The following is an 11,203-nucleotide window of genomic DNA, read 5'->3' as shown; positions in this document are numbered from 1 at the left end:
CCATCTCAAAAAAGATTGAAAAAGTTTCAGAAAAGGGTAACAAAAACTATTAGAGGTATGGAACGGCTTCCATATGAGCAGAGATTAATAAGACCGGGACGTCTGAGCTTGGAAAAGAGATGTCAAAGGGGAGATATGATTCAGGTCGATAAAATCGTGACTGGTGTAGAGAAAGTAGATAAGGAAGTGTTGTTTACTACTTCTCATAACACAAGAACTAGGGGTCACCAAATGAAATTAACAGGCAGTAGGTTTAAAAGAAACAAAAGGAAGTATTTCTTCACACAACACACAGTCAATCTGTGGAATTCCTTGCCACAGGATATTGTGAAGGCCAAGACTATAACAGGGTTCAAAAAAGAACTAGATAAATTCATGAAGAATAGATCCATCAATGGTTATTAGCCAGAATGGGCAGGGATGGTGTCCGTAGGCTGTCTTTGCCAAAAGCTGGGAATAACCGAAAGGGCATGGATCACCTGATGATTCCCTGTTCTGTTCATTCCCTCTGAGGTACCTGGCATTGGCCACTGTCGGCAGACAGGACACTGGGCTAGATGGACCTTTGGTCTGACACAGTATGGCCGCTCTTATGGACACACAGTGAAGGTGGTGAGAGGGCCTTGTTTCCTGCTCCAGAATCCTGGCTCACAAATAGGGGGGCAGAGATGGGGACTCAGGGCATCCCCAGATCCTGGAACAAACATAGGTAGGGGGCTCAGATCGTCCACAGATTTTGGCATGGCCAGAGCAGGGGAGGGAGGGGCTCAGACGCCCCCCGTGCCTAAACCCTGCCACTCGCCCTGCCCCCTTGTCTCCCTTCCCGGTGTCCTGCCCCTCCCCACACCCTGTCCTGAGAGCAGAGGGGGGCAGGAAGCAACACACATCCCCTAAGGGGACCCAGCACCCACCAATGCTGGCTTCCCAGCAAGTTCTCGGCTTTCAGTAGAACCCAAGTGTCCTGGCTCCCATCCCCTGTGACTGGGGTCTCGGGGGGGCCACCCTGGATCTCTATATCCCCTCTCTAGCCTGCCCGACCCCACTCCAGATTTACAATTGGATCACTGATGTCAGGATCTGGCCGTTCCCCCCAGCCAGTCCCCCCTCACTCTCCCTTCTCCCCCTGATCCTCCTGGATTCATTGGGGGGGGGGGATTTTGCTGTAGGCGGGGGTCCCTCTTTCTTCCTGCCCGGCCTCCCAATTGATGAACTCAGAGAGCTCAGGAGAGCTCAGCTTCCTGCACTCTGATCCAGCTGACATCTGCATCAGGGCGGCCCCTAGAAATGATGCCGTTCCAGCCCAGCTGCCGTGATCCCCACACGGGAGCCCTGTGCTTTGCTGCAGTCAGGTAACCCATGGGGCATGTGGGTTGTGATCTTCTCTCTCTCTCTCTTCCTGCAGGAGGGAATGGGGCTGTGCATATTTCAGCAAGGTCTCCCTACTTCCTGTAGCTCACGTCAGGGATTCAGTTCCCGGCACAATGAGGGGAGATTCATCTTGCGGGTGGGGTGGGAAGCAGGGGTGGGCACAGGTGCAAATCTGCGCAGCTGTCTATTACATGGAATGAGGACTATTCACCATGTGTCTCAGGTCCCCTACTACAGACAACTAAACCAACTGCCCCCTACTGGTCAGACTCAGAACTCCCAGGTTGTATGTGTCCTAGTCCCTGTACTGTGCACATCCAGCAGCAACTCTCCTTCAGAATCGGCGGGCAATGTGGTAGGCAGGCTATAGCACAGGTTGTTGGAGAGCTCTTCTCTCAGATTCAGGGAGGCTCGTAGCAGCTTGCAGGCTTCTGGGATGCTGCTAGGATGTGTTGTGCATGTGGAACTGCCTGCCACTAGATTGTCGTTAATGAATCCTCTCTCTGTTTTTCTCCCTCCAGGGAGGCTCAGAGTCTGAAAGCCGCTCCCAGGTGCGGGGCACCATCGCACCAGCCATGGCGAGACCCAGTGCCCTCATCCTTCTGCTGCTGCTCTTCCTTCTCCCTGGAGTCTCCCCCAACTGCTACACGGGCACAGCTGAGGAGTGCGATGAGACCGTGGACTTCGTGCCCGCGCACAGCTTGGTGGGGGAGGGCATCGACGTGACCACGCTGGAGTGGACGGGGGCCAATCTGGTGGACACCAGTCTGTGGCGCCGCCCAAATGGCACCTGCACCCTATGCGAGAACCAGCTGCAGGGGAGACAGCACCAGAGGCTGCCGCTGGCCGTGGTGGACTGGAGAGTCCAAATCTTGTGCAACCGGGACCTCAGCAGCTCAGTGAAAGAGTCAGCCGCAGCAGTGGGCCGGGCACTGGCGTTGGATGTGAACAATGACTGGATGTCAGAGCTGGAGCTGCTAGAGGAGTCCCGTGGCCCGGCCTTGGGGGGGTCCAAATCCCAGCTCACCAGCTACGCTTACCAGAAGGAGCTGCAGGACAAGTACATGTTCGTGCGCCAAGAGATACCCTGTGTGTATTACAGGTGAGAATCCCCCACCCCGCCCTGCTCCCTGCAGCACATTGTCCCCCACCACCCTGCTCTCTGCAGCCCAGCGCCCCCTACTGCTGCAGTGGGGTAATGGGGTAGCACTGACTGCAAGAGGAGAGCGTCTCCCACTGCCCCCCACCTGCCAGGGAAGCCAGGGAGTGAGCACTGGGGAAGCGGGGCCAGTTTGTTCAGGGGGAAGATGCAGGGGGTCTCTGGTTGGTTCCTACCTCCTCTCTCTTTTCCCTCTGGGCAGGTTGAGGCTCACTCAACACCCCCCATTGGCGCCCCAGTTCTCCCAGGCCCTGAGCAGCCTCCCATCTAGCTATGACTCAGCTATATACCGACCCTTCCTGGCCACGTACGGCACCCACTACGTGAGGCAGGCGGACCTCGGGGGGTACATGCGGCGGCTGATAGCCATCCAGACCTGCCGGGCAGTGCTGGACGGGCTGACAGCTGCTGACATCAAGGCGCGCCTCGATTCACAGTTCTTGAAAGACCTGGGCCTGAGTCAGACCAGCAAGCAAAGCAGCCAGAGTGAGGAGAGCTCCCAGATGCCCTACATGGAGAAGCGCATCCAGGTGAAGGGTGGCCACAGCTACTCCAAGCAGCTCCTCTCCACCAAGCAAGACGCCAACTCCTTCTCCACCTGGATGGAGAGCCTCAAAGCCAGCCCCGACCTGGTCTCCTACTCTCTGATGCCCATCCACACCCTGGTGAGACCGGGCAACCGCCGACGGGAGGTGCTGAGGCAGGCAATAAAGGAGTACGTGGCTGAGCGGGGGCACAAGAAGAGTTGCCCTCGTAGCTGCCCACAAGGGGGCCAGGCCGACGCCTTGGACCCCTGCAAATGCTACTGCTCTGGCAACCCCATAACCAACTCCATGTGCTGTTCACTTAACCGGGGCATGGCCCGGCTGAAGGTCCATGTGCTGCAGGGCACAGACCTGTGGGGAGACACCGTGACCAACACCGACGCCTACGTCAGGGTCCTCTTCCAAGGACAGATCATGGAGACGGGCCACATTCGTAACAATAACAACCCCATATGGTCAAAAGACCTGGACTTTGGGCCAGTCATGCTGCCAGTGAAGCCCGAATTGAAAATCGAGGTGTGGGACAAGGACCTATGGAAGGACGAATACCTGGGCAACTGCAACACCTACCTTGAGGTCGGCAAGAGCGAGACGCTCACCTGCAGCCTTGAATACGGCCACTTGGAGTTTTCCTACACACTGGAGTGTGGGCCCAACCTGGGGGGCAACAACTGCCATGAGTACGTGCCTGTGAGAGGCTGAAGGGAGAGAACCCAGGAGTCCTGGCTCCCAGCCCCCCTGCTCTAACCCACTAAACCCCACTCCCTTTCCCAAGCGTTACCAAGTGTCACAAGAAAACAAAGCGGTTACACCTTTCCAAGCTCACCCAGCCCATCTCGGAGAGAGCGCAGGGGTGTCTTTTGACAAATCCCTTTGTTGTTTTTAGTAGTTCTAGTTTTGATGCTTCCAACCGGAAGTTGCACATTGAAACCATGAAACTAATAAATGTGTGTGTAGCCTTGCATTATTTTATTTTTATTAATAAAGGTTCTCCTCGCACTCGCCAGCCACCCATGGGCTCTGTTGCCGCCCTATGGCACATGCCTGTGGTGAAGTATATCCAGGAGAAGGACAAGAAATTGGCACATAGTATGTATCGAACGGGCAGGCCAGAAAGTTCCCAAATTTGGGGCTGTTTTGTCCCTTGAACGGGCCTGGGGGCGTCTCAAATTCTGATGGGCGTCGACATTGGCACCGGTCGATCACCGAATCCGCTCTGCCACCCCTTTTTCAACTGGAACAGTGTGTTGAATCCCCTAGTATAAAGATGCCCTAAAACAAGCCCCCCCAAAACAACAGCCTCCCCCCCACCCCCCGACTCTGAAAGAATTAAAGCAACTTTTGAAAAAAGCAAGCCCAGTTCTGCCGGGTATAACCTGCCCCCGCCCCCTCCCCGGTGCCTCCTCTTGGGAACACCCTCCCCTGCTCTCAGGGCCCCCATTCCCTCTCCCCCCATTCCAGGGGCTCTGTTTATCATGCATATTAGAGGCCCTGTTTGTCCCCTCCCATTCACTCCCTTCCTACATGCCAGGAGCTCTCTGCCCCACAATCCCTCCCATGCCCCCTCTTCTCATGTCTTTTTGGCCTATCACAGACCTCAGGGTTAAGAACATGACAGAGGCCAGACTGGGTCAGACCAAAGCTCCATCTAGCCCAGTGTCCTGTCGTCTGACAGTGGCCAGTGCCAGGTGCCCCAGAGGGAATGAACAGAACAGGGAATCATCAAGTGATCCATCCCCTGTCGCCCATTCCCAGCTGCTGGCAAACAGAGGGTAGGAACACCATCCCTGCCCATCCTCGCTAATAGCCATTGATGGACCTATCCTCTGTGAACTTATCTAGCTCTCTTTTGAACACTGTTATAGTCTTGGCCTTCACAACATCCCCTGGCAAAGAGTTGACATTGAGGGTTCACGGTGTTGACATTTTAAATGCCATATGGACACTGGGCAGAGATGACTGGGCCCTTCTGAGATGCTGGAAGGGGTAAATCTGGCCCCAGGCCAGGGGCCTGGCTGGCTTCGGGGGCTGTGGAGAATGGGACATGGGGCCTTTCCCCTCTCGGGGGTCCTGGCTCCAACCCAGCCCCAGGGTGGAGCACTGGCTGACTCATGGGGGTGGGGAATGGGGTCTTTCCCCTCTAGGGGGCATCGGTTCCTGTCAACCCAACAGCCACACACCATTCCCCACCCGAGGGGTGTGTGAGATGCAGCTAACTCTGGGGTGGAGAAGATGGGACCTGTCAGGATGTGGTCATTTCCTTCCCATTTCAAAGGGGACCTCACAGTCCACATCAAAGCCCCAGCCACAGGTGGGGCTGGGGCTGTGTTGCAGATACAGGCAGGATGCTGTGGGCTCCTGGGGATTGATTCTTTGTGGCCACATGAGTCACGGGCTGCCAGTAAGCGCATGAGCAAGGTTAGACCAGGATGTGGCCCGAAGCCCCACCCAGGAGACAGCCCTCCACAGCTCCCGTCCTTCCCTCTAGTGGAGAGTAGGAGAATTGAGACCACAGAGGTCAACAGAGCTTTGGGGCAGAGGCACATCAGAGCAGGGCCTGCTGAGCCCTGTGCAAAGAGAAACAATCATCAGCTGGATTGTTTTACAGGTGGGGAAATTGAGGCAGGGATAGGGCGGGGGTAAGCCAAGGTCAGGGAGCTGGGGATAGACCCCAGGAGTCCTGGGTTCCAGCCCCATCGCCCTCTGCTCTAACTCACTAGCCCCCAATTCCCTCCCAGAACCAGAAATAGAACCCAGGAGTCCTGGCTCCCAGCCCCACCCTCCTCTAACCCACTAGACCCCACTCCCCTCCCAGAGCCGAGGAGGGAACTCTAGTGGGTTAAATCTGTGGGGCCTTGTACAGGAGACACAGAAGAAGGAAGAACACTGGGAGTCTTTGCAATGGAAAATAGTCCATGGAGACCTTTACTGTACCAGTAGCCCATACCCCTTTCCCAGCTGGCCCCAGAGCAGGGGGGCTCGTTGGGAACAGGACACAGGGCCTTTCCTCTCTAGGGGGCACTAGACACCCTTCCCCACCACAGCTACCAACTACACAGGCATCCCCAACACAGTCACCTCTTCTGGCTGGCTTGGGCAGATGGGTGATGGGATTTGGGGCCTTTCCCGTGGAGGGGGTGCTTCTGATCCAGCCCCAGGTGGGGAGGACTTGACATTGTGTTTTCATAAGGAACCCTCCGGGGCGGAAGGCAGGACAAGTGGGTCGAGATGGGCCAGAGCTTCTGGGGTTCCTACATACCCTGTCTCCCAGAAGACCCAACAAGACGAACATGCCCGACAGGGGCAAGAAAAGCACAGAAAAGAGAGAAAAACGCAGCAACCACTGACTCTCCCTCATAGCCTCCCGGCTGGAGAAACACAAGCTCAGGCCTGGCTCCCATGGGCCATGCTGAGAAGTGGCAAACTGGTCCCAGCGATGGGTCAGCAGTTTTGGTCAGACGTATTCCTGGAGGTTTCATCACAAAATAATCCTTCATTGAAGTTTAACTTTCGGTTCCTGGAAATGCCAGGCCAGTCCTGGAGGGTTGGCAACCAAAGATGCTGCCTTGACCAGCTACGTCTGACTCTTCTCAGGGAGAGGCGGAAAAAAGAAGTGGGGAAGGAAAAGAAGAGCATGGGGGAGGGGTGGGAGCAGGAATCCATGTCTTACCTCCCGGGCCGTGTTTGGGATTCAGCCGGAGGCAGCGGAGGTGGCAACATCACCTTGGGTCCCTCTGTCTCACCTGACCCCAGCTCAGCTCCTAGACCCAGGACACTGAAGGACCAACAACATCATGGTGGAGCCCAGGAGATGGTGCCGGTGGCTCCCATCTGTCCATCTGGCTCTACGGTGACCAGATAACAAGTGTGAAAAATTGGGACAGAGTGTGGAGGGTAATAGGAGCCCATATAAAAAAAAGCTCCAAATATCGGGACTGTCCCTATAAAATCAGGACATCTGGTCACCCTACCTGGCTCTCTCCCCATCCTGGAAAGGGGGCGCTGGCCCCAATAGCCCCTCCTCTCTTGCTTTTGTCCACCAATCAGGCCTCATTTCTGACCCGCCGATTTGGGTCCATTCGTTCCCATTCTCTTTAATGGTGGATCTCCGAGCCAGGCGGCACCGCCAGGACCATCAGAAGAAGACTAGGCACTGCTCGCTCATCCGCAGTCGCCCTTATGGGAACAAGGCAAAAAACAAGGGATCAGGACACATGTTGAGGTTCGGTGGGTGAAAAGCGTAAGATCTGCCATAGCAATTTACAGCTTAACCCCGCCACGGCTGCAGCTGATGGAGGAGCAATGGGGGTGTCTGCTGGGGGGGCTGCTCCCAGACTCTGGCCCAGCTAAATGCTATACCAGAGTTATCTCCTAGGGATGCTCCCAAGTTAGATCATGTTTGATCCCTGCAGGGTGCTCTGTGGCCAGACAGCAGGAGTTGGGAGGGGGGCGCTTGTCACCCTAGACACGACGGAGCCGGTGGAACGAGCTCTGAGCTCACTGAGGTTTCTGTCTCCGTGAGAGAGAGATCAGGGCAGCGCTGCACAAGGGACAGGTTTGTCAATCCTTATCGGACCCCGCTCGGCATATGGGGAGAAGACATGGCCTTACTGGGCGACATCCAGGTAGAAATGCAGGGAAGGGGCATTTTCTGTGCTGAGCCCAGTTTTTCGTGCTATCTAACCTAAATCTCTCTGGCTACAGATTTAAACTCTTGCTTCTTGCCCTGCTTTCTGTGGCCAGTGACAACAATTGATCCCCGTCCTCTTTATACCAGCCGTAAACATATTTAAAGACTGTTCCCAAGTCCCCCTTTCTTTTCTCAAGACTAAAGAGGGCCAGATCTTTAACCTTTCCTCACAGGTCAGGTTTTCTAAACCTTTCTCATTTTGGTGGCTCTCCTCTGGACTCTCTCCAGGATGTCCACATCTTTCCTAAAGTGCGGCTCCCAGAGCTGGGCACAGTTCTCCAGCGAAGGCCTCGCCAGTTCCGAGTAGAGCAGGACAATTACCTCCCACATCTTACGTACGACACTCCTGTTTGTGCACACCAGGAAATTCACTTTTTTCTCACCCGCATCGCGCTCTTGACTCATATTCAATTTGCAATTCTCTGTAGCCTTCAGGTCCTTCCTGACACTGCGTCCTCCTCAAACTGAATGATTGGAGTGATGTGAAAACCTGCTTTTCACTCGGTTGGCTGGCTGTGCCAAAAACCGGGGGAGGGAATTTGGAGGGGGGGGTGAACCTCAAAAGAAAGAAAAATCAGATGTTTGTTTGACAAAGTGAGAGCACAGGGAAGAAATCATGTTGGGTGAAATGAAATGGTTTCATTTGGCGATTTTCCCCCCCACCCCCTCCGCCCGCCCCCCCCCCCCCCCCGGATGTGCCGTGTCCCCGCTCTTATGCCTACCTCCCAGCATTTCCCGACAGGCCACCACCAGACAGCTGTTTCACTGCATTAGCGCACTCTGGGAGCGGGGGAGGAGTGGGAATGTGATCTGCTCAGGGAAGAGGCGGGGCTGGGGTGGGGATTTGGGGAAGGAGTTGGAATATTGGCAGGGAGGGGCAGAGTTGGGGCAGGAACTTTGGCGAAGGGTTGGAATGGGGTCAGGGAAGGGGTGAGAAAAGAGGGGGCAGGGCCTCATGGAAGGGGTGGAGTGCAAGTGGGGCCAGGGGAAGACCAGGGGATCGAGCACCCATGGGAAAGAGGAGAAGTCGGCGCCTATGTTTCCAGCATTCTCTGCTAGGGACACCCACCAGTAAGATAACGTTTGAGCCCCACAGGTGGCTCATGGGAGCGCTGGTCAACCTAAGGGCGACAGAACCGCTGAAGCGAGCTCTGAGCTCCTTACATTAGCCTGGGATTCTGTCTCTGTAAGAGAGATCAGGGCAGAGCTGTGCGAGGGGCTGGCTCATAAATCCTCATCGGACCTTGCTGGACGTACGGGGAGAAGACAAGGCCCTACAAGGCGGCAGATCGGTAGAAATGTAGGGAAGGGGCCTTTTCTGTACTGATCAAAGTTTTTTCTAACCTAAATCTCCCTTCCTGCCAATTAACCCCGTTACTTCTTGTCCTACCTGAGCAGTTGATCCCCGGCCTCTTTATACCAGCCCTGAACATATTTAAAGACTGTTCTCGAGTCCCCCTTGGTTTCTCAAGACTAAATATGTCCAGTTTTTTAACCTTTCCTCACAGGTCAGGTTTTCTAAATCTTTTCTCATTTTTGTTGCTCTCCTCTGCACTCTCTTTAGTGTGTCCACATCTTTCCTAAAGCCTTTTTTGCAACTTCATCACGGTCTTGACTCATTCAGTGTATGATCCACTGTAGCCCCTCGGTCCTTCCCTACATCAAATCCTCCTTAAACTGAATGACTTGGAGTGATGCCAAAAACTCGGGGTCGGGGGGGGGATTTCATTTTGGCTTAACCTGAAAAAAAATTCAATTTTTTGGCAAAGTGAAAGCCCATAAAAAATATCACGTTCGGTCAAATAAAATGCTTTGAGGGTTTTTAAAATCAAATGGGAGATTTTGATTGGAATTGAAAAATCAAAATGTCTCAATTTTTTTCACCATTCTGGGGGAGCGAGAAAAAATTTCTGAAGTTGACACAAATTTGGTAAATTTCTTCTGTCAACTTGAATCTGTATTTTTTTATGAAAATTTTTGCCCAGTTGTAGCCCAGTTCTAGTTTTGGCCCCTTCCTGGGTTCTATCCTGGCTCAGGGTGGAGAGGGGAGTTTGGATGGTCAAAGGGGTGGGTCTGGTGGGTCAGAGTGGTGGGGCTGGGAGCCAGGACTCCTGGGTTCTATCCCCAGCTCTGGGAGGAGATAATCATAAAGCCTCCCTAGACTCCTACCCTGAGTCAGACCACTGCACATACAGAAGGAACTGACACAAAATGAGCCACTCATGGGGACTGGAGATGCATGGAGAAGCACTGCCCCCTACCGGTGGATACTGTAATTCAACAGGCCTAACAGGAGACACATTCAGGTTAGTTCAGTGACCCACAACCCAAAGTCCTCACCCAGCACTGAGATGAAGCCATCTCTGGGGAGGGGCAGCTGGGGAACAGGTGCAGGGTAACGTCACAACAGGAGGGCCATGTTTCGTTCAGTCACTAATGCAACTTGGAAATGTCACTCCACATTGCAGCTTTGAGGTTAAGAATTAAAATAAAGTGCTTGGGGTAGAACCCAGGAGTCCTGGCTCCCAGACCCCCCTGCTCTGACCCACTAGCCCCCACTGCCCTCCCAGAGCTGCAGAGAGAACCCAGGAGTCCTGACCCCCTGCCGGGTTAATGGGGAGAGCCAAAATCTGGCTCATGCTGCCGTGGGTCAGACACAGCTTGGCTCGGGAGTGAAGAGACAAAGTGTGACGTTATTAATATGAACTGGGACCGAATAGATCATTGTTGCAATCAAGGTCCTGTAGTGGCACCAAATCATGTATAAAGGGGGTCAAATAAGGTGTCTAAGCAAGGTTATAGTTCGCTGGTTATGATTACGCTGTCTGTATGCATGTATCATTTTTGTATTTAAAGTTGTAAGTATTGGCTCTATACTGTCTGTATTTCAAACTTTTGCTATACTTCTGGGTGACACCCCAGACAATTTGGCTTCAGCACTGCCTAGCCTGCTTGATGCCCCATTAAGGACCATCAGCGATACAAGTGACCCATTGAGAGAAGGCAGATACAGCAAGGCTGTGACTCAGCCAGGCATGCAGGGACATGCCTATGGACAGAACTCTAAGGTTTTTCCAGGCCATGTGTTGGATAGCTTGTCTTTGGGACAAAGAAAGCAGAGACCACATGGCAAGAGACTATAAGAGGCTGCTGCAGCTCCTCCATCTTGTCTTCAATCCTGCTTCTGGCCCCTGGAGGAACCTTTCTAGAAACTGAAGCTCCGAACAAAGGACTGAATGACCCCTCCCAGCTGTGGATGTTCTCCAGAGACTTGATTTGAGCCTGCACTTTATTCCATCACTGCTGCAAGCCTGAACCAAGAACTTGGCCATCACTGTGTGTCATTGATCCCATTTAACCAATTCTAGCTCTCATCGATATCTTTTTCCTTTTATGAATAAACCTTTAGATTTTAGATTCTAGAGGATTGGCAACAGTGTG

The 11,203-nt window shown here is 53.8% G+C and overlaps 1 protein-coding gene across 1 annotated transcript; it reads left to right on the top strand.

Annotated features, from left to right (window-relative positions):
* Positions 1-1,928: 1,928 nt before the first annotated feature.
* LOC119566524 (perforin-1-like) lies at positions 1,929-3,899 on the top strand. Its single transcript, XM_037901498.2, has 2 exons — positions 1,929-2,470; positions 2,730-3,899. The coding sequence occupies exons 1-2, from the start codon at positions 1,944-1,946 to the stop codon at positions 3,772-3,774; spliced, it is 1,572 nt and encodes a 523-aa protein (XP_037757426.1). The 5' UTR covers positions 1,929-1,943; the 3' UTR covers positions 3,775-3,899.
* Positions 3,900-11,203: the final 7,304 nt, after the last annotated feature.

Source organism: Chelonia mydas, chromosome 6, assembly GCF_015237465.2.
Source record: "Chelonia mydas isolate rCheMyd1 chromosome 6, rCheMyd1.pri.v2, whole genome shotgun sequence".
NCBI lineage: Eukaryota > Metazoa > Chordata > Testudines > Cheloniidae > Chelonia > Chelonia mydas.
Note: the sequence above shows the minus strand (reverse complement) of the source record. Positions and strands in the feature narration are given on the sequence as shown.

Coding starts and splice junctions, on each gene's coding strand:
- LOC119566524 (XM_037901498.2), top strand. CDS start 1,944: ATGGCGAGACCCAGTGCCCTCATCCTTCTGCTGCTGCTCTTCCTTCTC. Junction 2,471..2,729: donor ATACCCTGTGTGTATTACAG/GTGAGAATCCCC, acceptor CCCTCTGGGCAG/GTTGAGGCTCACTCAACACC.